At 42.1% G+C, this 27125-nt stretch overlaps 3 protein-coding genes across 3 annotated transcripts in view; 2 read left to right on the top strand and 1 right to left on the bottom strand.

Annotated features, from left to right (window-relative positions):
* si:ch211-140l13.3 (uncharacterized) overlaps positions 1-11376 on the bottom strand; it is a 30391-nt gene extending 19015 nt beyond the window's left edge. The window contains exons 1-7 of the mRNA XM_063222694.1: positions 11347-11376; positions 10766-11082; positions 8314-8398; positions 5390-5621; positions 4044-4314; positions 3702-3945; positions 400-553 (exon numbers count right to left, since the gene is read on the bottom strand). Coding sequence (XP_063078764.1) covers positions 400-553; positions 3702-3945; positions 4044-4314; positions 5390-5621; positions 8314-8398; positions 10766-11071 — 1292 coding nt within the window. The 5' untranslated portion in view covers positions 11072-11082; positions 11347-11376. The remainder of the gene's footprint in view (positions 1-399; positions 554-3701; positions 3946-4043; positions 4315-5389; positions 5622-8313; positions 8399-10765; positions 11083-11346) is intronic.
* On the top strand, positions 3352-5147 carry gpr31 (G protein-coupled receptor 31). Its single transcript, XM_063223221.1, has one exon. It carries the CDS (start codon positions 3592-3594, stop codon positions 4642-4644), a length of 1053 nt encoding a protein of 350 aa, XP_063079291.1. The 5' UTR covers positions 3352-3591; the 3' UTR covers positions 4645-5147.
* A 589-nt stretch (positions 11377-11965) lies between the features above and the next one.
* Positions 11966-27125, top strand: part of plg (plasminogen) — a 43847-nt gene continuing 28687 nt past the window's right edge. The window contains exons 1-18 of the mRNA XM_063222693.1: positions 11966-12035; positions 12894-13041; positions 13260-13366; positions 13523-13637; positions 13778-13923; positions 16277-16406; positions 16586-16704; positions 18032-18194; positions 18755-18867; positions 19358-19520; positions 23158-23339; positions 24121-24269; positions 24704-24797; positions 25226-25340; positions 25480-25554; positions 26174-26311; positions 26585-26691; positions 26793-26938. Coding sequence (XP_063078763.1) covers positions 11990-12035; positions 12894-13041; positions 13260-13366; positions 13523-13637; positions 13778-13923; positions 16277-16406; positions 16586-16704; positions 18032-18194; positions 18755-18867; positions 19358-19520; positions 23158-23339; positions 24121-24269; positions 24704-24797; positions 25226-25340; positions 25480-25554; positions 26174-26311; positions 26585-26691; positions 26793-26938 — 2256 coding nt within the window. The 5' untranslated portion in view covers positions 11966-11989. The remainder of the gene's footprint in view (positions 12036-12893; positions 13042-13259; positions 13367-13522; positions 13638-13777; positions 13924-16276; positions 16407-16585; positions 16705-18031; positions 18195-18754; positions 18868-19357; positions 19521-23157; positions 23340-24120; positions 24270-24703; positions 24798-25225; positions 25341-25479; positions 25555-26173; positions 26312-26584; positions 26692-26792; positions 26939-27125) is intronic.

The following is a 27125-nucleotide window of genomic DNA, read 5'->3' as shown; positions in this document are numbered from 1 at the left end:
TTGTGTGTGTGTGTGCGTGTGTGTGTGTGTTTGTGTGTGTGTGTGTGTGTGTGTGTGTGTGTGTGTGTGTGTGCGCGTGTGTGTGTTTGTGTGTAAGAGAGAGTCTGTTAGAGAGAGAGAGAGAGAGAGAGAGAGAGAGAGAGGGGAAGAGATAGAGAAAGACCTCGTTTACATGAGACATTTGATTCAGAACCAACTCAATTTAATTATGAAAAAAGCTTAATTCCGATTTGAAAACGTCATGTAAACACTTCACAATTCGGAATTAAATGAAAGTTCAACGTAAACTCGACAGAATTATTTCATTCTGAATTATAAACTCTGAATTAAAAATGTCATCTAAAAGTGGCCAGTGTGTGTGTGTGTGTTTATGTGTGCGATATATTTCCTAATGTTCACCTGTCTTCGGGGTTCCCTGACCGCCTTCCTCGTACTCCAAAGGGGCTGATCTGATAAGGTTCATCCACCGGTTCTTCCCGAATAGGAGACAGATTCCTCTGTTCTGTCTGAACTTTACTGCCAATTTGACCCGATGTACACATACTGATGTAGCCTAATTAAAATGAAACCAGAAACAATGATGGTTCTTTTGTCTGAAGGTGACTTTAGAGGACCAAGATGCACAGATTTATGGCTGGGGGTGGGATACAACACTACCATAAACAGTTGGTAATAACTACAACCCTACATATACTGTTAAATTTTTTATCAGTAACTTAATATATTTTGCCTCCTAAATGGGTGAGATAATAGAAATAAACTGGCCTAGGTTCACGAAGCCCATGAAAAGTCCTCAAGGTAATCACTGTATCCTGTTCTACGGTTTTATTTGTTCACAATGGGTTAACAACACATCGGCAGTGCTAGTGAATCGGGGTAGAACACAAATATATAATATAAATACAGTATACTGTGTATACATTTGAAGGGTTTATTTGCAAAACGGTGTATCCACCATTTTTGACTTTTGCATTTTATTATTGGAAATGACTGTTCAGAGGTCATATCACCTATGTGTGAATTCTTGGCACTCAAATATTTTGGGAACATACTTTTTAAACATATACAAAATCCATTTTGCAATGCAGTGCAATGGAATGCCCAATACAAAATGTCAATTTCCCAACATTCTACAAAATGGAGATACACCGTTTTGCAAATAAACCCTTCATTTATACAGCAGCCTATATATTGTCATATACTGTACTGTTATACACTGGCACACATTGTCATATGCTGTACTGTTTACTGTACTGGTTACAATACTTCAATTCAGCTCTGCAAACCAAGTAAGTAAGGGATAACTTATTGTCTGTAGTTGAATACAGACTAATATTCAGGCTGACAGGACGAACAGCACACCGAAGGCAGAAGGGTTTAGATTCATCCTGAAGGGAAACTGGATTGGCCAATTCATTCAAAGAGAAAGAGGAAAAGAAACTCTCAAAACGCCCCGCAGCAGAGAGCCTTATAACAGTTGTGAATACGGGAGGAGGTACGGTTTAAAAGGCGTTACATCTCTTTGTAGTGTTGCATTACCATGGGCATTTCAACTTTTCACCTGCCACTAACCTGCACTAGCTTACGGCTGTAATGCACCGTGAGTCTAACAGGTGACTAATCAGTGAACAGTAAATGCAGACAGTGAAACGAGGAAGTAGTAGTGAACAACCCTTTTGCACAATTTCCTTTAGGATTCTTTGTGAACGTTTACAGGAAGATACAAAGACAAGACAGGTAGATAAGGATAGATGAGAGCTGCAAAACCACGTAATGTTCTCTGATTTCTCTGTTTTCATAGGTGTTAGTAACACTACAGTGCATATGATTTGTTGTACTGTGTATACTGTCCTGTTTACACAACAATTTCTTTTGAGCTCTGCAAAAAAAGTGATTGGGACTATATAGGCGAGAGCACACATTCCCTGATCTCTGCATTACCATGAGCACTTCAACTTGTAACTTCCACTAACCCATGCATTTACTGTAATGCACACACCCCGAGTTTCAATGGGTGGCTATGTTGAAATCAGTGAACAGTCAATGCTGGCAGCAAAACAAAGAATATTTACAAGAAGATAGACCTAAGTACAAGACAGGTAGCTGAGAGGAAAGCTGTGTGAGTCACTCTAATCTACGCAGATGTAGGTCAAACTGAAACTGCAATTTCAGTACATTTTCATAATAGCTGCAGTTTCTTTCCTAGATAGTGCATTACCCTGTGTGTTGTGCTGCAGTATAATACTTTGTGTAGGCTGGAGCAGTTACAAAAATAAACAATGTATTTTTGCGTTTGCTGTTATAGCTGTCGAGTGCAGCAGCAAATATGGCAAGTAACATGTCCTGTTATGGCCGTATAGTGGTTAGTAATACTAGTGATTAAGAGTGATGAGGGCATTTGAGTCACTGTTAAGGCAGACGTGAGCTTACGGTAGTTTTCGAATGGGGAATAGAGCAGTACTCTTTATAATTATATAGGTCTATTCTGTTGTATATTTGAAAAGAGCGTAGGAAGAGGAATCTGAAAGAAACTGAGACTTTTGGGAGCACCTGGAAATGTTAATGAATTGCCTCGTCAAAATCAGGTCATGTCCCCTGTCTTCCCTTCGAAACATTTTCCTCAAACCCAAGCAGGGAGCCCTGACAAGTCTGGACCAGCAGTCCCCATGGACTCAAGGGATTTCAAGGAAGAGTAGTTCTCACTGGACATGCCATTCCTGTGTTGTTTGTTTTTCTCGTGGCATATGCTAAGCAGTAAGCATGCCTCAAAGCCGTGTGTGTGTGTGTGTTTTCAGCCCATTCAGTTCTCCCTAGGCACACCCAAAGCAAAGTTCAATGTGCATTCCTCTTGCTCACAGAAAAATGTTTTAGTCCTTTCCACCCAAGCTCCTGCGGGTTTTAATATCTCTCATGCATCTGAGAAGTACTCTACAACAAAAAAAAAACTGTAGTAGGATTTGAATCTCAGACAGACAGGTTGCGCAACATTTAATGGTCCTTCCCATCTCAGGTTACTCCATACTGGAATACCCAGAGGAGCAACAAGAAAAGAAAGCAAAAAAAAACAAAAAACACACACACGCACACACAAACTGAAATGTCACGTCACCCCAAAACGATGACATATATGGGACTTTTCTACATGAGGGGACATCAAGATGATGACATTTTTTCCATCATACATTTCAAGAGTCACACACAGTCGCAAGGGCCCCAGCTGCTTATCTACTCAGCCTGTGCTGACTTGTTTCCCCAGGACTGGAGGGGGCGGGACTTGGGCAACAAGTCTGAGCAGTTTAAGGGAGCTGCTGGCTCACCAAAGGAGCTAAATTATTCCCAGACCTACGACAGAGCAGAGCAGAGCAGAACAGGCTGCTGCAGCTCAGTTCACAGAGAGGCAAGCAAGACGCGCTGCTCACAGAGCTGTGGCATTCCACTGACAGCCGTGAGCGGGAAAGGACCACTTGGATTACTTTTTGGGTTTTTGTTTTTTGCTTTGATCAAACGTGTTTCTGACTGAATAATTGGAGATATCTGACTTCATTTTATTTCATTTCATTATCCACTAGTGCTTTTTTTTTACTCAAAACAATGGTTGTTCACGCCATTGACAACTGCACAGCAGAGGAGCCCAAGCTGTATGTGTTTTTCTCCTCTGTCATGATCGTGGAGTTTATCTTGGCCCTCCCTCTGAACCTCACCGTGCTCTACCTCTTCATTTTCAAGCTGAAGTTCTGGAAGACAAACAGCAACAACATTTTCCTCTTCAACCTGGTGCTGGCCGACATCCTGCTGCTCATCTGTTTGCCGGTGAAGGCGCACAACTTCCTGCACGGAGAGCGGAGGAGCAACAACAAGGTGGTGTGTGAAGCCATGCTCTTCATGTTGTTCCTGAACCGGGGAGCCAGCATTGCCTTCCTCACAGTCATCTCCATAGACCGCTACCTGAACGTGGTGCACCCTGGGAAAAAGAACTTTCTGAAGATTCTAAAAAAATCGCCGCAGATCTCCATCCTCATCTGGGTGCTGCTGCTGCCTCTGACCACCCCCACCATGCTGCAGAACTTCGACTGCTGCAACAGCTTCGGCCGTGACAAGGACAACGCGACGGACATCCTGAGGGAAATCGTGTTCTTCACGCAGATCCTCATCCCCTTCATAGTGCTGGTGTTCTGCACGTCTCGGATTGTGAACCGCCTCAAGAAGAAGACCGTCGGGGACAGGACAAAGCTGCGAAGGGCCACTTTTCTGGTCACCTCTGTGATGCTGGTCTTTTCTCTCTGCTTCCTCCCGTGTACCATAGCCAGAATGGTGCTGTTGATAGTGCGCGTGCAGGAGTATGAGTACGCTGAGATGATTGCGGTGCAGGTTTACGACGGCCTCATGTGCTTGTCCTACTTGGACCTTTTACTTGACCCACTGGTATACTGCCTAAGCAGCACAAAGTTCAAAAGCCTTTACTTGGAACACTACCTCCCGTTTCTGATCCCGGCTGACGGGCAGCCAATGGACAGCACGCATTCGACAGGAAACGCTTCCAACGCATCCCATCCGAACAGTGCGCAGAGGACGAGACAGCAGTCAGAGTCACAGGCACTTACGCTCCTAACTCATGACAAACAGACAGCAACACAGAGGGACTAAATCATATATTTTTTGTACAGGACATTTTATGTGAATATATTATAAATGTTTTGCTTGCGTACTGTGAAATGCAAAATCTGTGAACGTTCTGTTACAATTACTCAGCATTTGTGCAACCTCATCCGATTTTTGTTTGGAATTCCCCGAACCTGGAGTCAGCTGAAGACTACTGCAGGACAGGTGGCATTGCAAGTGCTCTATTCACAATGTCAACTACAGAGGAGTTTTTTAGCCATGTTGTGATTCACATTCACACTGAATTGAGACAGTGGCGCAGGGACAGATGCAAAGGTTTTTCTTTTTAAGCTCAACATCGAAGACATTTCTTGTTATGTTATCTGGGGAAAGCATGTTAATGTTGTATACTGTTGTGCTGTTTGTCTGGGTTGTGAAAGGACTTGATTGAGTGTATTTCTTACTACAGTACCCACAGTATGCTGAACCGCAGATGAGACCTAAATCAGTTTGTACATGTATAGAACCGTTAAAATAAATGTGTTTTTTAAACATATCCATGTGTCTAACTTTTGTCTACAACACTGCATTTCTAGGAATAAAAAGGTAAAGCATGGAAAGGACTTGAAAAATGAACGTACTGTATATATGGATCAATGGATCTTTTTTATGTTGTTTAACTTAATAATGCCATGTATGTACTGTATGTGTATCGTATGTCATGACAAGACATAGTAAGTTGAAACAGTATTGAAAAACCCCTGCAGTGGGCTCTCCTTAGTTTCCTTTCAAGTTGGCCAATAGCAGCACTTTAGATAGTGTACTACATACCAGTTCCTGTTTCTTACCAGAGCTGTGATCGGTTAGAGCCACACAGCGTGCCATTTCCTCCGTCTGAGATCTAAGTCCCTCTACGGATGTTTCACTCGGGGAAACATTCTCGGCACCTGGGTGGGTGTTTGAAATCAGTGCAGGTGTTGAGCTCAGACCCTCGGCTGAGGAAAGTTGGATCATCGCAAGTCCTGTCAGGGGGAGCAAAATGAAATACACCTCAGTGTCAGAGAAATATGTCAGAATGGTTATGAAAGTCTACGGAGACATTCCATCAAGTTAAAAATAATTCAAGAATGCAGACTCTGGCCCATAACCCTTCATGCGCAAGAAAGCAACATATTATGCATGATATACCAGATGTAGTCTCTTCATAAGCAAGAAAGCCACATATTATGCATGATATACCAGATGTAGTCTCTTCATAAGTGAGAAAGCAACATATTATGCATGTTATACCAGAGGCCCTCAGAATTTCACAATTTGTTTCTTCCCTCCCCTTGCTACTTAAAGAAGAAGAGTGTTTTTTAAGTTGTTTGTAAACATCTCCATTTAAACAAATGTTCCCCTCATGCCCTTGAATTGAGTTACAGCTAAAAAAGACAAAAAAAGATAAGTTACTTTAATGTACCTTGATTTTTTTCTAACTGTAGACCTGTTTGTTGTTGTTTACCATACATGGGGTTTTAAACATGTTGCTGGTCACGCCTTCTACTTCCTCTGTGGCAGATAAAAGCTGTGGTTCTGATGCAAGTGGGAGGAAGATACCTAAACATCTCTTGTGGCGTGTCAACAAGCTGGCTCGCAGCGAGAAGCAGAGGCAATGAATAATACCACAGATCACTGCAGGGCTGAGGGTAGTAAGCTTTACACTGGACTCTCTTTGGTAATGCTAATGGAATTTTTTTTGGCGTTGCCTCTCAACTTGTCTGTTTTGTACGTTTTCCTTTTTAAATTCAAATTCTGGAAGAACAACAGCCTTTTTCTCTTCAACTTGGTGCTAGCAGACTTGCTCCTTCTGATATGCCTGCCATTCAAATCGTACCACTTTCTGACTGGACTTCGACAAAGCAGAGATGATACTACATGCAAGGCCATGCATTTTATCTTGTTCCTAAACCGGGGAGCCAGCATAGCTTTCCTCACAGTCATCTCCATTGACCGCTACCTAAACGTGGTGCACCCTGGGAAAAAGAACTGTCTGAAGATTCTTCAAAAATCTCCACACATCTCCATTTTCATCTGGCTGCTGCTTCTCCCCTTGACCATCCCCACCATGCTCCCATCCTTTGACTGCTGCAACAGCTTCGGCCGTGCCAATGGAACCGAATGGGACGTCATTCCAGACACCTTGAGGGAGACGGTGTTCTTCACCCAGATTCTGATTCCATTCGGCGTGCTGGTGTTCTGCACCAAGCAGATCACCGCCAAGCTGAAGAGGAAAACCGTGGGGGACAAGACCAAGTTGCGCAGGGCAGTGATGCTGGTGGCCTCGGTGGTGCTGGTATTCTCTGTCTGCTTCCTGCCACTGACCCTGTCGCGGATGATTCTGTTGATTGTCCGCGTCCGTGACGACCAGAATGCCGAGAAAGTCGTGGTCAAAATCTACGACACACTCATGTGCCTGTCGTACAGTGACTGTCTCCTGGACCCACTTGTGTACTGTTTCTGCCGCTCCAAGTTCAAGGAGGTGTACATGTCCACTGTTTTACCTGCGAGGTGCCTGAGCCAGAGTAATGCCGACAACCCACAGACTACCTCCCGGGATCTAGTCAACTCTTCTCAACCTATGACTTCCACCAATAAGTCTATAATTGACCTGCAAACACGACTAACGGCCTGACACATTTCTTTGTTTCGGGGTTTTTTTTGGGGGGGGGGTAGAAGTGCAACTCAATACATAGCATGCTTTCTTATTTTACTCCTATGTATAATTGTTAATAGCTAAAGTTTTCTATTTGAAAAATTATCTTTTTTTAAAATTTGATATTCTGAAGTATTTTATATACTGAACATGAAGAAATAAATGAGACAGAAATGATAAGAGGAATCCATCCGTTATTCCAGCTACTGTATTGTCATGTACATAATGAAATTATTCCACTACCATGTACGTACTGTAGTTCCCTTACCTGGACCACATACTGAAAAGGTGGATTTATTTTATTTAGATACTTTTCCAACAACTCATGCACTACATATCCCAACTACTAAGTTTATTTCAAATTATTCTCTGACATCAGATGAAAAAAGAAATGCTTTATTGCTCTGTGGATGTTCAAAAAAATGAATGTGGTATCTTGTCGCATGGGTTATGTGATATTTGTGACATATTCCAGGAACCCTAAGGTTAAAACCAACAACCACAAAAGACCGTCACAGCGCTTCCTTATTTGGGTAAAATGCTGTGAAACCCTCTACCACTTTGTTGACACTGTCCCCCAGGCTGTGTTTTCTTAAACTCTTTTTTGTTGACAGTCAGTCAGTCGGTCGGTCAGTGTGTGTCTTACCTGGACTGCGGAGTGACAACAAGCCTAGCCTGCGGCTGTGTGTGTGTGTGTGTGTGTGTGTGTGTGTGTGTGTGTGTGTGTGTGTGTGTGTGTGTGTGTGTGTGTGTGTGTGTGTGTTACCTTGGTTGAGAAACGTCAGCAGACAGGCCTGCTCCTGTGTGTGTTTGCGTGTGTGTGTGTGTGTGTGTGTATGTGTGTGTGCGTGTGTGTGTGTGTGTGTGTGTGTGTGTGTGTTTGCGTGTGTGTGTGTGTGTGTGTGTATGTGTGTGTGCGTGTGTCTTACCTAGGTTGAGAAACGTCAGCAGACAGGCCTGCTCCTGTGTGTGTTTGCATGTGTGTGTACAGTATGTGTGCGTGCATGTGTGCTTCTCACCTGGGCTGAGGAGTGATAACAGCCTCGCCTGCTCCTGCAGGACCCTCTGAAGCTGCTCCACATGTTGCTGCAACAGCGCCTCCCTCTGGCCACACACACACACGCGCAAACACACACGCACGCGCACACACACACACACACACACACACACACACACACACACACACACACACACACACACACACACACACACACACACAAAATAAGATAGCATCCATATTCCAAACGGTCAAGCTCGACATTTTACTCTACTAAATGTTTCAAATTGATATTATTTGAAGTGAAACTTGGTTAGGTTGGACTGGTAGTACACATCACTGAGTGCTCTGGCTGGCTAAACGCTGCAAGCTACACCAATGTCAAAAAGAATGGTCTATTAGCGATGTACATGTATATTCTTGTGTTTTGTGCAAGGGAAAAGAAAGTAAACTGAAGTGCACAGTCAGACGAGCCAATCAGTGAGGGCTACATGTGGCTGGTTTGGGCTATGTGTAAACAGAGGAGCGAGAGAGAAACTTCACCCTGCTCTCTGTGGTTTTACTCACACAAAACTTGCATCAGCAACTCTGAGACTTCACTGAAACTCATAAAACTGCAGTGACATTTGCAAAATCAGATGGTATCACTATTTCCCTTTGCCTTTTTATTATCTGTACCCATTTCGGGTTTGTATGCGTTCATGAAATACAGCTTTGTCCACAGATAAGCATCATTGCATGAAGAAGAAGATGACATTCCGTCGATGCATACACTGTAGGCCTGCTTCTGAAAAGGTCAGAGAAATCCCAAAGGACATGTGTTATGGAAACTATGTTGAAATGGGCATTCGTGGGCTTTCATAACGGTGTTGAAATGTGGTTTTGCTGATGTTGGCATTTAGGGTCAACGTATACGCTGTAGATTTGCTCCTGAAAAGTTCAGGGAACAGCGAAAGGACATAGTTTGTAAAATGTGTTGAAATGGGCATCCGTGGGCTTTCATAATAGTGTTGAAATGTAGTTTTTGCTGATGGTGGCATTTACTAGGGTTGGTACCCCATTAGTCACGTTTTATTGACGTCAAGCACAAATAGTGAAAACTCAGTTAAGTTCACAAAGGTTATGACTATGGTGACCAAAGAACGTCTAAAAAGTAGATGTCTGTGTGTTGGTAAAGTAGTGTTTCTCCCCCGGGGGCGTTATGGAGCCATCGGGGGGCATTGAGAAGGATGGAGCTGAGAGGGCGTTGCTCTGTTGCCATTGGGGGGCATTAGTCTATTTTATTTTTCAGTACTAAGGGGGGGGGGGGGGGGCATTGGCAGGTTTGTGATGATGTCAAGGGGGGCATTGGGAGATTCATGATGAGGCCAAAGGGGTGTTTGTTCAAAACAGGTTGAGAACCACTGCTGAAATAGATGCCAAAATAGCAGAGTTCTGCAGTAGAGCCTCCCTCCCAAAGCCTCAGATGCGCTAGTGACAGAGAAAGCAGCGTGATAGTTTGGCCTACTGGTTAGTGTGTCTTGTATATAGATAGTACTGTATGCATTGGTCTTAACCTGTACCTCACCAGATGGATGGGTTCCGCCTTGCAACACGAACATCTATCTGGAACTACGCCAGAGTCGTAGATCCCCGAATGAGTGGTTTTATTTTTACAATTCCTTGCACGTGATTGGGGAAACACTTGTCTGCCCTTATTAAGATGTTACTGTAACTACTCACAGGTTTGAAAATACAATTAAAATTACAGTCAATGTCGATGAGTCCATGTGAGCAGAAATGTGTTGCCGAAACAACTGTAGCATTTCACTTATTTTACCCCTTCTCAACAACGTTTAAATTTTGACTACACCACATCTCTGAAAATCCTGTGATCCTGATTGGTTCTTCTGCATTTTGTTTTGAGAGCAGGGCGAATTCGAAGGTCCTCCACACCCTCGAGAGCTCACGAAGCTCAGCGGAGGGCGAGTGTCAGGCTAGGTTAAGCATGTCTGCTTCCCAAGCCCATAGTCTGCGGTGAGGTTTTGAAATCGAGCAACATGGCAGCCTGCAAAGTAAGACTTTGGTTACAGTAGACAACATGCAGACAATATATGACAATAAATAGAGGCATCATAGTGTCGGAATAGAGAACTCCGTTTTGGATAGAAAGTGTAGTGTTTAACAGCAAAAATGCAGATTTTTTTTTTTTTTTGAGTAGCCTACTGACATATTCCTGTATCCAAAATAATGCATTATACTGTACAGTAAAGTGCAGTATGTTTTGCAGTATTATATCTATTGCAGACTTTTAGTGCCCAGATTGAATATTGTATTTAATGCAGCAATGCTGTGGTAAACTGAAGTATACAGAAAGATTTTGATACTGATTTTTGATACTATCAGAAATAAACAATTGATATCACATTTGTGCTTGCTTGCTACAATAGGCTTACACATGGTGGGTTCATGATAATTTCACAGTGTTTAGATACCTTGTTTGTAAGTTCTATGGCATGCAGACCAGCTGAGATCAGCTGGCCATCACCAGTCACGGTGCCGCTTTTCAACTCTGGGCCTTGAGAATGAGGAGAGAGCGTGGGAACTCTGTTGGCCGGCTCGTGCGTAATTCCCGGGCGCTGCATGCCAGGTGAGATGCTCTCGGTGCGATATGAAGAAAACGAGGGCTGTGGTGATGTCACTGGTCGAAGACGCTGGCGCGAGCTCGGCTGCGCATTGCACGCGTCAGCTGCACAGCCATTAGCAGGAGCATTGCTGTCTCTGTTTATCTCCGCCGACATAAGTCACGCACCTGATGGGACACATTCCACAGCGCGTGCTTTTGTCACCTCTTTGTTAGCGGGAAGGTAGGCAAAATATAAGCAGTTTGTTTCTCTTTTCTTTCTTTGGTTAGCGAATGAATAGCACTAAGGCCACTAGTAAGCCGATATTTCACATAAAACTAGAAAAATCCTTGAGAATATCTAGAAGAAACGCTTTAGAAACCACAGCACACACAGCATGGCTGTCACAGTCCTATTATTTAAAAAGCATGTCGTTTTGTAAATCACCATACCTTAACCCGTGGTGGTTCCTTGTGTGCTTCCTTGATGCTTGCAGTAGTTATAGTAACTGTAAACAGGTATGAGACCACGCGACCACGCCTCTGCCTGCCTGGTTCTGTGAGTTGACCATTGGATTTGACAGTGTTGACATTATGTATAGCCTACCTCTAGGCCTAAGTACGAAAAGAAAACAGACATAGGTCTATTTGACCTTTACAATTCATTTCATTCATTTCATTCTTCATTCTGCTGGACTGTTGTGGACTGAGGGTTATGACATAATTTTGTCAAGTAAGCTATTAATTATAGGAGGCACAAATCATGTAGAATTATACTTTCTTATTGGCCCAGTAGGCTACTATCTATCATTTGATAGACCCATGACACCCTGCTCATATGCAAGTAATACACTATACATATGGGATCCACTTCATTTAGTAGAGGGCCTATTCTGTGAGTCGTGGTGAATTGGGTAGACCTATTTTCAGAAAGAAAAATAATCCCTTTTTGTTCAATAACATGAACCTGCTCCGAGAGACAGTTCCTGACCTATGGTCTGTCCTCGCTAGGACAATGATTGACTGAGCTGATCTGGTGCTTTGTTAAATAAAAAAGTTTACAAGGCTTGTTTGCAGTGGCTGCCTCTGGCACAACATGGTCGCGGATAAATCTCTCCTAATATGTGCACTCCTCTCCACAGGTAGGCCAGATTAAAACCTCCTAAAGACATTGTGCCGGTGCAGAGCTAGCAGACAGACGGAACATGTTTTTGAAACATATTTAAGTAGGTTACTCTGTTGCCTTGCTGTCTGTTGCACAATTGTCCTCAATTGCAGTAACCTATTTAGCTTAGACCAGGGTTGGGGAACCTATGTCTCAAGGGCCGTTTACAGCCCCCAATACAGTTCTAATGTTGTGCAGCTTCTCATGAAATATGACACGTTTTGTAAAGGAATCTTAGAAATTCCATTTGTAATACAACTAAGTTATATTTCAGGGGACCTAGAGAGGGTGGGGTCTGTTGTAAAGGTGGCTGCCTTCAATATAGGCCTAAAATACAGGGGGAAATCCTGTTTTTTTGTTTTGTTCATAGTACGGCCCTTGGAGGAATTTCAAGTGGCCTTCGAATGAAAAAGGTTCCCCACCCCTGGCTTAGACTATTATCTTAAAATTATTGGTAGCGGAATGTTACAGACAATACCAGAACATGTAGAGTTGATGATGAAATAACCATCATATGATGCTTGACATGATGGAATACGCAGTACAACTTGGCCAGGAGGGAAATCTGATTGCAATAGAATGTGTTGTGAGAAATGACTGTGTAATTTTCTACTTTCTGTGTAATTTACTGTGTAACTTCCAGGAGGCAAGGGTATTGTTGCGCTCTAGATGTTTAGAACAAAAGTAGGTGCGTGGACCCAAAAAGTACAGTTCAATGAAGAAAAATAGAAAATTCATTGTGCTTGACCTTACTGTCTTATTTAGTGTGCGAACCTGCTCCCTCTGTTAATTCACTTTCCAACCTCCATTCTACTTACATTTCCTTGGTTTACAGCGGTCTGTGGAGCCCTGTCTCAAGGCCTGCAGGCATATGTAAAGACGGATGGGGCTTTGATTCTGTCAATGGTAAAAAGGATGTACTCTGCCAGAACAGCCACTGAGTGTGCAGCTCGATGTGATGTAGAAAGAGCCTTCACCTGCAGGTAGATCCTAGGCTTACCTTATGAAAAAACAAGCAATATTTAACTGGAACCATGCAGTTGTGCATATCCAAACTATTGCATTTTGTGCATTTTGTAGTAAGCATAGTGTTGCATGTACCTAGTGCAATTCTGAAGAATTGTCGGAGTTTTTCATAAAAGTTGCATGCTGTTATCAATCAAAAACATATTGATAACTTTTAATTTTCGATTCTCCTCAGGTCATTTGTATACACAGAGGAAGATGGAGATTGTATGACAATCCCAGCAAACTCCAAAGTTCAGTCCTTGTTCCCAAGAGCAAACGCAAGACTTTATGAGAAAACAGGTGTGTGTACCTGTATAATGCAAAAGGGAACAAAACTTTTGATTTCACTTGAAGTGTAGTTGATGCAATTGCATGCGTGTTTTAGCTTCCCTTAAGCATATACAGGACCCCAACCAAAACTTGAAACTTACAATTTCCCCACATTTCTCCTTCCAGAGTATTTAAAGGAATGTGTCGATGGTATTGGAACAAATTACAGAGGTACCAAATCCACAACTAAATCAGGAAAAACATGTCAGCAATGGGGGTCAAGATCTCCACATGTGCCCAAGTTGGTATATTTTTATCAACTACCTTAAAGTAGTAGCTCAGTACAGTAGTATTAGTATTAACCCTACTTATTAACCATACTACAAAAATGCTCAAACTCATCATGTCTTTCACAAAGTGAACGCTGTTCTCTTTTCACAGCATGAATCCTCAGAGGTACCCAAAGGCCGATCTGGAGTTTAACTTCTGCAGGAACCCAGACAATGATCTTGGTGGGCCGTGGTGCTACACCACCGATCGAAACAAGAGGTGGGAGTCCTGTGATGTAGTGGACTGCGCTAGTATAGGTAAATCTGTGTGTGTGTGTGTGTGTGTGTGTGTGTGTGTGTGTGTGTGTGTGTGTGTGTGTGTGTGTGTGTGTGTGTGTGTGTGTGTGTGTGTGTGTGTGTGTGTGTGTGTGTGTGTGTGTGTGTTCGTTTGTGTGTGTGTTTGTTTGTGTGTGTGTGTGTGTGTGTGTTTGTGTGTGCGTGTATGTGTGTGTGTGCGTGTGTGTGTGCGTGTGTGTGTGTGTGTGTGTGTGTGTGTGTGTGTGTGTGTGTGTGTGTTCGTTTGTGTGTGTGTGTGTGTGTGTGTGTGTGTGTGTGTGCGTGTGTGTGTGTGTGTGTGTGTGTGTGTGTGTGTGTGTGTATTCGTTTGTGTGTGTATTTTGTTGGTGTGTACAGTGTGACTGCGCTAGTATAGGTAGGCACGTGGCAAACACCCCCCTAATTCAAGACTTCAAGACCTGAACGTTTGAAAGATTATTTATTTTTACACAGGGACTGCATGTATAAATATAATTTTTAAAAAGGTAAAATATAAGATTATAGCCATAAGGCTAATCCCCATCTTTTTGCCCTTGACAGTTTAGATGGTCCTTTAAAAAGATTATCAAGCAAGTATTGCACAAATAAGAAAAATAAACAAGTATGAAATAGTGCATACATTTTAAAAGAAATGATACAAGACTAAGTTAAAAAGAACAATTACCAATACAGACTATACAGAGTAATGTGGACAGTTTTGAGTATCCAGTAACCATGCTTTTAAGGGTTTACTAAATGATGTTAAAGTTGGTGATTCTCTAATTGTGATGGGAATTGCGCTCCAAGCTATGTATGAAAATACAGCCTGACTAAAGGTGCTCTTTCTAAATCACAGCAGTCATCCCTGGAACTGGCTAAAATTGAATAAATTATATTTCATGTTACCTATAGTTTTTTAAAACATGTTTCTAAAAACTAAGTTGTGAGTCTACAGTTACGCCAAGGAATTTAAATTCTTGAACAACATCTAGGGTTTCTCACCCTGCACCATGATGCTGGGATCAAGTCCAATGTAAAAAAGTACATGCAGACAGTCTTGGACACATTAAGATGATGGTGTTAAGATTAACCTCTTAATGTCATCATCATGTAATTCTCCATACTACAAAACTAAATGACAAGGCCACCACATATACCCGAACAACTTTTCGAGACATTTACTTTGTGTTGCCAGGATGAGTCATCTCTGTTTGTGAGTGACTAATTGTATGCTGTCCCTGGCCTAGTGACTGCTGCGTCACCTGAACATACAACATCACATGCCAACACACACAAATATTTGACATGTCCAGTGAAGGCATTTAGGTTCCATAATTAATTTATCCAATAACAATTCCTGAATAACAGAACCAGTACAAGTTTCCTGACCTCCCGGAGGGGGTTGGGCCTGTCTGTATGTTTGTCTGTCTGTCTCTCTGTGTGTTCATCTGCACTGTTTTGGGTCGCCTGAGTGTGGCGCCAAACACACAGCATCATGTGCATCGAGCATTGCCAGGGGGTGGCAGGTGGCTGATTGCTCTTTTTAGTTACTTGGAAAAAGATTCCTTTCTTGTTGTTTTGAATTGAATGTTTTCCTCATGTACAGTCTACATTTTTGGATACAGTTGTTGTGTTAGTTTCCAAGGAAGGCATTTAGTAAATTATTTGGCTGTGAGTCAACTATCATTGATGCAACAACATTTCTTACCCTAAACTAGTGGTTCCAAAAGTGGAGGGGATTTTGGAGGGAAGGGAATGTTTATTTAAAACCCATAGACATTGTAAACAACAGTCAAATGTATGGGTAATATGTGTATTTCCACGTCATGTGGTGAATTTCAATTAAAATTAAAGGGTTATGCCACTATTTTGGGGCTTTATACAGTTAAAATCGTTGGCTGGGGTTTATAAAGGTGGTAAAGTGTCTTATTTTTCATGTTAAGCGTTGTCATGCTTCAAGACAAGTTAAAAGAGGGAGTATGTAGCTAAGCTAGTGAAAGTCAATGGATCACTGTAGCATGTAGCATGCTACGCGGATGCATTGACTTTCACTAGCATAGCAACATGCTCCCTCTTTTAAGTTGTCTTAAAGCAAGACAATGGCTTACATGAGAAATAGGACACTTTACCACCTTTATAAACCCTAGCCAACGATTTTAACTGTATTAAGCCCCAAAATAGTGGCATAAGCTTACCCCTTTAAGCAATGTTAACTAATAAGAAAATGTTTGACAATTGGAATAAAACGGGGGGTGGGGTAGGGAGTCACTAAAGTATTTTAGGGTCCCAAAAGTTTATGAACCACTGCCCTAATGCAAATGTCAACGCTAGCCGTCTGACATGCTCTCTTGCTAAGACTCCCCAGAGGATTGCATCATCTGCAACGGTGAGGACTACACAGGCAACATCTCCAGGACAGAGTCAGGCCAAACCTGTCAACACTGGGATTCTCAACAGCCACACAGCCATGGCTACATTTCTGATCTGTAAGCATCTCAGCAATATGCAGATGTTGCTCGTGACATTTTTGGACTTGGCAAGGACACTGAAATACTGTATATTGTATGTGATATACCGCTGTGTGTGTGTGTGTGTGTGTGTGTGTGTGTGTGTGTGTGTGTGTGTGTGTGTGTGTGTGTGTGTGTGTGTGTGTGTGTGTGATAAGTCTTCCCGACAAACATCTGGAAAAGAACTACTGCAGGAACCCGGATGGTGAGCCAAGGCCCTGGTGTTTCACGACCAACAAAAACAAGCGCTGGGAGTACTGCAATATCCCTCAGTGTGGTGAGTTCCACCCCTTTTCAGTGAAAGTTTTTGTTTAGACTTTTGTAATTTCTTACTGGCAACGTTTACATGATGGTTTTAATTCCAAATTAATAATTCAGAATTAAATAGTTCAGTCGAGTTTACATTGCAATTTCATATAATCGCAAAGTGTTTACGTGATGTTTTCAAAGCGGATTAAGTTTCATTTGGAATGAAATTGAGTTAAATTCGGAATTAAACGTCCCATGTAACCGAGGTAGAGATGTTCGATAATATCGGCCCACCGATAATATCGGTCCGATATTAGCACAAAATGTAATATCGGTCAATATCGGTATGGGATTATTGACCTAATTATTTTTCTATTTTGCACAGACAATGTTAATATTTGGAAAGCTTTGTTGCATTTGAGCATGCATCTAGTGGGGAATTACAATACATTTAAGCATATTTTGTTCCACAACAGGAGATGTGTAATGTTACCTAAAATTTGTTTTGAGGAAAAATAACTCAAATATATCCACATCGGTATCGGCCGATATCGGAATCGAAAATTGAGAGTTTGACAATATCGACATATCGGATATCGGCAAAAAAGCCAATATCGGACATCTCTAAACCGAGGCCAATGTTTGTCTGAATTCATGAGCTTTACCTTTCTACTAGTGCATTTAATGCACCGGATAGCTCATAACACCTGACAATTATAATGAGCTCATTTAGTAAACAGCTGGAGTAGACATATTGTATTCAAGATTCAAGAGTTTTTATTGACGTAGTAGTAAAAGTAAAAGTACAAGACTTGGATATAGCGTTTTGGAAAAGAGCTCTTCAAGTGCTTGACCCCCCTGGGGATTGTAACCAGGCTTGTACGAAATTCCGAATGGAAAGAATTTCAATTCAAAATAATGTCATAACACAAACACTAGGTGGTGCCATTACCTTGAATTTCTTTGAATTTAATCTACACCACCCATTGAAAGTACATACAACACCACCACCTAGTGTTCGTATTATGGCATTACTTTTAATTGAAATTCTTTCCATTCGGAATTTCGTACAAGCCTGATTGTAACTAATAGCATTATGCTGAAATAAGTGGAGCAGACATGCCCTAATGGTTAGGGAGGTGATCTTAATATCAGAGGGTTGCAGGTTCCAATCCCACCCTTACCTTGCCCTACACCTCCGTCAATGGCTGAAATTGCCTTGAGCAAGGCACATAATAAACTGACAAATTATTACTTAGTCACTTTGGATAAACACGTTAGTGTAATGTAGTGTAATGGACCTGTAAGTGACACTGGATAAAAGCGTCATGTAATGCAATGTGTTGTTTATGAAGCCTCTGGTCCTCCAGCCACTGAGGAGGAGTACACCTGTATCACCGGAGACGGCACATCCTATCGGGGCACAGCGTCTGTCACCGTCACCGGGAAACAGTGCCAGATGTGGTCTGCCCAGAGTCCGCACAAACACTTGCACGTGCCAGAAAGCTTCCCCTGCAAGTAAGTAGAATTACTTCCTTGCAGGGCCTGGTTCTAGACAGTTAGGACATAGCTTGGTACATCGGATCAAGCACAGCACATCTATAGAAAATACTGTATGTAGGCCTACTGAGTGCCCATAAATGAGCATTGTCAATGTAAAGTCTATTTTTTTTGTTTCACTTGACTAATTCTGTGGCTCTACGCAAACAACTTTATTTATCTTCAAGTGTTCTTACTGCCGGATCTGCTTTCTTGCTGTGTTGATAGGCTATATTCATAAAAAGGACTTTATAAATCAATGAACGCCATGAATTGCTCACTTGTTCAATCAAAAGCCTAATTTCATCTCTATTGCTCATTTATTCAAATTATTCATATTGTTCAAAAATGAAAACGAAAATGAAGATGAAAATGTTTATCTTGTGCGTGTCCATATTGTCATTTTGCATTGACAGCCATCTTTTTATTTCTGGTATGAGTCGTCCTTTCCCGTGTATGTTTTAGTTAGATTTTTGACAATTATCTTGAACAATAAATGCTTGTGTGAATGTGGTGCGTACCTTATTTCCCTACCTAAGAGGGCTCGAGGCAAACTACTGCAGAAACCCCAGCGGTGAGAAACGTCCCTGGTGCTACACGGCAGACCCAGACACCAGATGGGAGTACTGCACAGTGCCACGATGCGGAGAGGGTCAGTCGCAACATCTTTTACATATATTTGGGGGTTTTCAACTTAATTTAGACAGGACAGTGAAGAGTGGGAAAGGAAATGAGTGGGAGAGAGAGACGGGGGAAGGATCTGGTAATGACCCAGGTCGGGAATCGAACCCGGGTCGTCTGCATAGCAGTCCAGTGCCCAGCCCACTAAGCCACGGCTGGACCAGTCGCAACATCTTAATCAAAATAATATGGTCACTTCATTTCTCAATGCAATTGAAGTAAATAAATAAATACACAAATAAATAACCAATGAACAAAATATTGCATTACAGAACCAACAATGACTTAATCGATCCAGAATTCGTTCCATCAGTCAGATAATCTGTGAATTGATCAATTAGCTTGTTGATAATGTCCATGATCATAAAGGCATTTCCAGAATACAGCAACACATGTTCCATGTGTTAAGACACCCCATGTTAAATGTTAATTGTTCTGTGCACTGCCAATGCGTCCTTCAGAGGAGGCCGTGGAGACTGCTGCCGTGGTCCTGGACTGCTACACTGATAATGGGAGCTCCTACAGGGGCACCGTGTCAGAAACTGTGAGCGGGAAGAAGTGCCAGGACTGGTCCTCCACGTTCCCTCACCACCACCAGAAAACACCTCAGGCCTACCCACAAGCGTAAGAAACTCAACACATTATGGGCATGTACTGTACGTTATTATTATGGACATGTTCATGTTACAGATATAATGTGTAAGAGCAGTAAGGATATTTAAACTGATATGTCAGCATTGCTGCAATTTCCAGTTGTAACGGAGCTGTTCCTGTGCGGGCCGCCACCTCCCAGTCAACACGTCTGTTTGGGCATAGGACCAGTCCGATAGCTCAGTGCTACCGATACTGTATGAGGCTTTGGGAGGGAGTTTTACTAACGTTCCATGCCACACTCTGCTAGTTGGCCTCCGTTTAACTCACCTCCCTAAACCTCTCTCCCATCCGGGTCACAGCACCAGTAAAACTGAGGTGCTCCTGCGTAGTCCGCCACTCCGGACTCAAACCCCCCATTAGCTTATTAGGGACATATTACATTACACTTAGCTGATGCCTGTGTCCAAAGTGACTTACAGTTATTTACAGGGGATTGGTTACAGTCCCTGGAGCAATGTGGGGTTAGGGTCCTTGCTCAAGGGATACTTCGGCCTTGGAGGTAGGTGTAGGGCAGTGATTCTCAAACTTTGTCAGACCGAGGACCACTTTGTCCCCCCAAAAATGTTCAGGGACCACCTGTCAACTGAATTGAGAGTTGGTGGGGTGCTAATTCGACACTGTTAATTTTGATGCAGATCACTTACTTTTTATTCACATGTACAAGCCTGTCTTATTGTGGTGAAAACGTGACTTCAGACATGTTTGGCTTTGTAATAATGTATTTTGTATAAATATAGCCTACTGCTAGCTTGTCTTGCAAAAGTAAAAATCCCCTTGCGGACCACCTGAGCTCTGTCGCAGACCACCAGTGGTCCCCGGACCACACTTTGAGAATCACTGGTGTAGGGTGAGGTGTAGGGTGAGGTTCAAACCTGTAACCCTCTGAACTTGCGACCACCTCCTTAACCAGGGTGAGGACCTCCGCACAGCGGCTCCGACAGCATTGCGGAGCACTTTCGCTTCTGACACAATTACGACCCCCACACACAATTTGACCCCAACAGAGCATGGATAGTCAATGGGCGGCTCCGGCAAAATAGAACTCGTCTCTCACTGATTCTTGAGAAAGCGGCTAAAACATGTCTCTGCAATAAACTGCCAATTCTGTTGAAAATAAACTACATTTTCATGAACAAAATGAATCCAGGTAAAGACCCAGGGGTCTGTTACACAAATGTACAGTCGTTTGAAATATTTAAGTGTAATTTTATTACTTTTCGTGGCTATAAAGCTGCCCACACCCTGTAAAAACAGCTGTCCCAAGGACAGACATTCATTTCAATTGACTTAAAATGTAAAAATCACTGATATTATTGAATAATATCACCATGATGTGAAAGTCCATATTGAAGTGGTTCTGCAGATATGCACATAGTGCGTGTAAAACAATATTTACTATTATTTTCTGATTGCTCAAAGTGTGTCCAGCATATTGGTCACCACCGTCAGATTATTTTTAAAAGACAATAAAATCAGGGATGGATAAGGTCATTGTCATTACTTAGGACCCCTTTTCAAACCTTCAGCTCTACTGAATACTTCACCATCACTGAAGCTCCTGTAAATTTACTAATTTCTCCTCAATTTGTTCATTTGTTTGGACACTGGTACTGTCCCAACCATAAACTGTCAACACCGTCGGGGGTTTTAATAGTATTATGTTACATTAATGTTAATTATATATACTTTTTCAGAAGCGGCATGAAGCCCCTAAGAAACAGAGCGAAAACGAAGTGGCTAATGTGAGCAAAAAATGCACAATATGTAAAAGAGTGTTTTTTTGTCTCACACCGTCAGATGTCACCACCGTCAGATTTTGTTCCGCTCATCATCTTATTCCATATTTTACTAAATTGTACTGGTTAATGAAACATTACCAGACATGTTAGTAATAATTGTGAGCCAAACTTATACTCTAGCCTCCACTGAGGTGCATTTGGAGGGTTTTTTTGTCACAAAACCTGACTGTGGTGACATCTGATGTAGTTCACAAAAAAGCATGTGTTTTACATGTTTTTGACAAGTTTTAAGAATATGCTTCCAATAAGTATCTACAATTATGTTGAATTGTAAAAGTAATTCTGCCATTAAGACTCAGAGAGATAAATTCGTATTTAACAATTTAATGTTGTTAACATAGTTGACAATAGAATTGGCATAAGTAGACAGTATTTGGCGTAGGTCTAATCATCAGCCCGAGTCTTGCGCTGGCGGATCCAGTAGAGCCTGCCGTAGCCGTGCAGCAGGAACTGGACTTTTAACCCCCCGGACAGGAAGACTGGACCCAACTGGTGGCGGTGGGGATGGAGGAGGAGATTTCGGACCGGCCATGCCTAAAGCCAGCAAGAAAGGAGAGTTTAGACACGTCGCTATAAAGGCCATGGCAGCCACTGATTGGCTCTGCGAAATGCACAGGTGCTCTGAGTCTCCCTGGCAGAACTAACGCAGGCTACATTTCACTTAAATACAGTAAACATGTTTTTTTTACTTCTAATTCTGTCTGACGCTGGTGACAAAACCAAGAAAGAGGCCATTTTCTGAAAAATGTAAAACATGGGGAGCTTGGCCAATACATTCACTGCACAGCCAAGACCTTAATCTATGATAATACACCTCTATGTTTTGGATTTGAACAACTTAAAACCTATTTATGCCACATTTTCAATAATCTAGGCCTACTTCCTACAGTATCTAACAAATGAAGAAAAAACACATGCACAAACATACTGTGCACACACAAAAATAAAGCGTTTATGCTAGATGTCATTGACTTGAGAGGGCTATTTATTTTGCTAAATGTAGGTAATAATTAGGTCACTTTCACCACCTTCAGATTACCGTCACCACTGTCAGTTCTTAAGTCACCACCGTAAGAAGGAGTTTTGGACATTTTAAATGAATGTGCTTACAAAATTTTCATTTTGAGTTGTTGAATTATCAAAGTAATAGCAAATTTAAGCCTACACGAATATTTGTGAAATTACAAAAAATTGTTTGATCTATTTAGGCATTAAGTAAGCATTGTCTGACAGCACATATTTTTAAATTAGAACACATGAAGCAGTATTAAAATAGAATGAAAGTGAATTTTCAACACTTAAAGGCGTATGTGTGAACCAAAAAACACACACAATCACTTAAAAACTCCAGATACATATGCAACCAAATCAATACACTTTTTATTGCTTTTAATTGTGTCTGACGGTGTTGACAAAAAACAAGGTATGATCGGAGAAAAACCTGATTTCTGAAAAAAAATCAAAATGGGGAGATTGGCCTTGTGCATTTCTGAAAAGCCAAGACCTTTGTCTACGAGGATATACCATATTATTTTGTAATTCACTTCGTTTTTTTCTTTCAAGATTACAACCTGTTTTAGCCACTTTCTCAAGAATCAGTGCTCTAATAGCTAGCCGATGTCCTCGGACATCTTTGCCAGTGTGCGGGGTTCTATTGAACACAATAGAATCTAACTTTTGCAGAGCAGTGCACTTTGTCGGAGCCGGTGTGCGGAGGCCCTTAGGCTGCAGCTCCCCCTTACATATAAGCTACTATTATGGATATATGGATAATTAAATGGATACGTTGACACCGCTCCTATTCCCAGGGATCTGCAGAGCAACCTGTGCCGGAACCCAGACAACGACCGAGCCCCCTGGTGTTTCACCACGGACCCCACTGTGCGCTGGGAATACTGCAGGCTTCACAAGTGCACCAGCAGGATGATTTCACACCCAGAGGACAGGCCGGGTCCAGCCGCCAACCTTGTCCCAGCAGTACCAATAACAGGTGAGCATCCAGAACTGCCTCGGTATATGACATGTACATACACCAGTGGTTCTCAAACTTTTTCCATCATTCCCCCCTTCAGAGGGTCTTAATGCTTCCGAGCCACCCCCCCCACCCCCCCCCACACACACACAGAATCAAAGGAAAGGGTGAGATTAAACAAAGAGGGACTGCAGTCGAATGCAGATGTGTATTCATGTCCTATGCTATTCAAATTCATGACAATTAATAATATAATGTTGGTGAGGGCTTTAAACTTAAGACTTATTGGTGAGACAGGAAATCATTTCCTTGGGAGAAAAAAAAAGCCAAAATCAGATGTCACCCGCCCCCCCTGAGATGCCTCCGCGTCCCCCCAGGGGGGCTTACGCCCCACTTTGAGAAACACTAACACAATAAACCCACTATGCTTAGCGGCTGGGTTTGAAGTGCATTGACTTTTACACAATGCTGTATATTCATAGACTAATTGGCCTGCATTCACTGCTTTAAATCCAATTAAAGGCTAAGGCACCGTCAAAAAACACCTGCCTTTAACAACCTTAACATCTCAGCCTCTGAAGCACATAAAAACATGACATTGCAAGACCCTTATATTGCATTAGGATGTGTTCATACAGCTCCAATAACATACCCACATATTTAATTAAAAAAACTCAAATCTCATGAGCCTGAATGCAGCATTCATGCAGCTCCAGGCACCTGGGTTAATGCTGCGTATACACAGCATCCAGCATCAATAAGTTAAATCATGCCCCTCTCTCTCTCTCTCTCCCACCAGACTGTAAGGTGGAGAATGGGGAAGACTACAAGGGGCCCACGTCCTCAACCATCATGGGCATCACCTGTCAGGCATGGGACTCCATGGAGCCTCATCAACACGCCAGCTTCACATCCATAACACACCCTGACAAAGGCCTGGAGGGCAACGTAGGTCACTCACAGTGCAAACACACCCATGCACACAGCTCAGGGAAGGTGCCATAGTGACTGACTGAAGGATAAGTAGAAAAACGTGTAAGATGGGCCACCACACCCTGCTTGACTTTACAGATTTTATTTAAAGAAAAATGTAAAGTCTGTAAAGTGAAGCAGTGTGCAGTGACCCATTGTGGAGTTTTCAAGTGGTGACGTACATCACTGAACACTGAAAGTTATGCTTATGAGGAGACACGTTTTGCAATGTACTTATTATTGTTGTTTGGAATGTTGCTGGTGGTGTTCTTGTTGTACGTGCACAAACACTACTTCATTTTGCCTGTAGGCCTATTTCTCTGAACTATTCCGGTGTTCATGGTATGGTTTACATCGGATGCTATAGTTCCTGTTTTAGATCGAAATAAAGTTCTGTTCATGTCCTGCAGCAATGTCGTAATCCAGACAGTGATGTGAATGGGCCTTGGTGCTACACCACAGATGAGAATAAGAAGTGGGACTACTGCCAGATTCCAGACTGCTGTACGTGTCCATTTAATTCTTTTTCTCTTACAGTTAAGCTGATGGATAGCATCAGCTGGTATTATAGTTTGAAATACAACATAATTGCTAGAACCAACAGTTGCTAATATAATTAATCATATCTAGTATCACATACCAATCTTTGGACAGGTACGTAACCTTAAGAGTGAAATTGCATGTGCTACATTGTAAGACCACAGGCTAAAGGAATATATATGGAAATGTTTTTTTCTTAAGATGAGATGTCCATGACAGTCTGAAACATAGTGAAAGTGAAAGCGAGTGAAATCCCATTGGGAAACTCCAACTCCCATTGTCATTGTGACACAGCACACAAGTGAACACATTAGTTGCATTAGTGCATTAGTTACAAAGAAAAATCAGTTCACATTTGTCAATATCATTTTTTCCCTTTCATGCGATGGCAGCTCAGCAGAAGTGTGGCCAGCCGCACATTCCTCCTCAAAAGTGCTTCCTCCGTGTCCTTGGAGAGTGTGTGGCCAAACCACACTCTTGGCCATGGCAAATCAGCCTCCGCGACAGGTATGCGGGCACGGCCCGTTGGACAAGTAGTGGCCTATTTACCTACAGTATCATTTGACCCAGTGACAGTTGTCACATTCCCTGGTTCAGTCAGTGCAGTGCCATGACAGTTCTTTTGTTGGCATTGTTGATGTCATAGCTCGGGGACTCCCACCTGCGGAGGAACCTTGATCGATGCACAGTGGGTTCTAACAGCTGACCACTGCTTACGACAGTAAGTGATTCAGTCATTTTTAGTCTTGGTTACTCGTGTGTGGATATTTTAAAGGTACACTCTGCAGGAAATAGTCAAAAAAGGTACTGCAACTATGCTGATCATTGAAACTGGGTTGCCTATTGCCAAATTAGATCTTTCCATGAAAGTTTACTAAGTAATAAACAAATGTTTTCTAGTATAGCCCAAGTACAGGGTTTTTTTGCAGCTAAAAATGTCTATTTCTGGACATTCAAAATGGCAGACCATGGAGAAGATCCCCCTTTTCATGTATGAAAAGTGCAATTTTTCCAGTCGGAATACTTAGAATTTGATGTTGGTGAATGGGTAGCATGAATTCTGGAAATAAACAACTAAAAATCTTGCACAGTGTACCTTTAAAATAATAATTTAAAAAAACGGATATACTTTTCTGTACATATTTTGATCCCACTTACACGGCATGTGGGTAAAAAAAAACGGCATTGTGATAGGTGTGTTTTAGAAATCTCCAGTTAAGACTGAAAAACATCCCTATATAGTATGTGTGAACACTGTCTTACCCTATTGATCCCAAGTTGATTTTCAAACTGTAGTTATTTAAAGTAATCATTGCCTGGCATTGCCTTCTTTTTGGTAGACATACTCCCTCCAGCTATAGGGTCTATGCAGGGATCCATACGAAGCAGGCAACAGAGCCATCAAAACAAGTGAGAAATGTTGAAAAGATCATCCGTGAACCATCAGGAAAAGACATCGCTCTTCTCAAACTTGACAGGTATGGTGTTGTGTTTTGTGATTTACAGCTGTTTCAGTACGGTAGCTGTTGACTAACTGGTTAGTCCACAGCTTTGCAAAAGTATTGACGGTAAAGCAACACTGAGACTTTTGTTTTCCTCAGTTGCCCTACAGGTTGGACGTGGAAGTGTCTATCATACAGACAGCCTGCACCTCTCATTTCCTTGCAGTGATATTATAATTTCAATTCAGCACATTTAATAGTCCATTGCAATCCTGTAACATAACTTTCTGTATACTTTGTCATATTCAGGCCATTTGTGTTGAATGATAAGGTCTCCCTGGCATGCTTACCAGAGAAGGATTACATAGTTCCAGCCAATTCAGAATGCTATGTAACTGGTTGGGGTTCGACACACGGTAATGTTCCTACTGTTTGCATTGTTTTACATACCTATTTTCAAACTTAAAGTTACGCCATGCGTACGTATGTTAAGAACTTGTAATCTTCTGTGTCACAGGAACCGGTGGAGATGAGTATTTGAAAGAAACTGGATTCCCAGTCCTCGAAAACACGATATGCAACCTGGATATTTACTTAAAAGGAAGAGTAAAAGATCATGAAATGTGTGCCGGAAACGTCGACGGGGGTACAGACAGTTGTGAGGTAGAAGAAAAGTTGCAGTATTTTTCACGTCATACAGTTGTGGCCTGTCGCTGCAATGGTGTACAGAAGAGATTCAAGATCAAGATCAAGATTAGTTTTACTTGTCCCGCAGGAAATTTGTCTTGGCTATGCAGCAATGTATAGGTCAACTAAGCTCCCCATATTTTACAATTTTCATGAAATAGGC

Source organism: Engraulis encrasicolus, chromosome 18 (assembly GCF_034702125.1).
Source record: "Engraulis encrasicolus isolate BLACKSEA-1 chromosome 18, IST_EnEncr_1.0, whole genome shotgun sequence".
Lineage (NCBI taxonomy): Eukaryota > Metazoa > Chordata > Actinopteri > Clupeiformes > Engraulidae > Engraulis > Engraulis encrasicolus.
The sequence above is the reverse complement of the archived record's forward strand: the minus strand, read 5'-3'. Positions and strand labels throughout refer to the sequence as shown.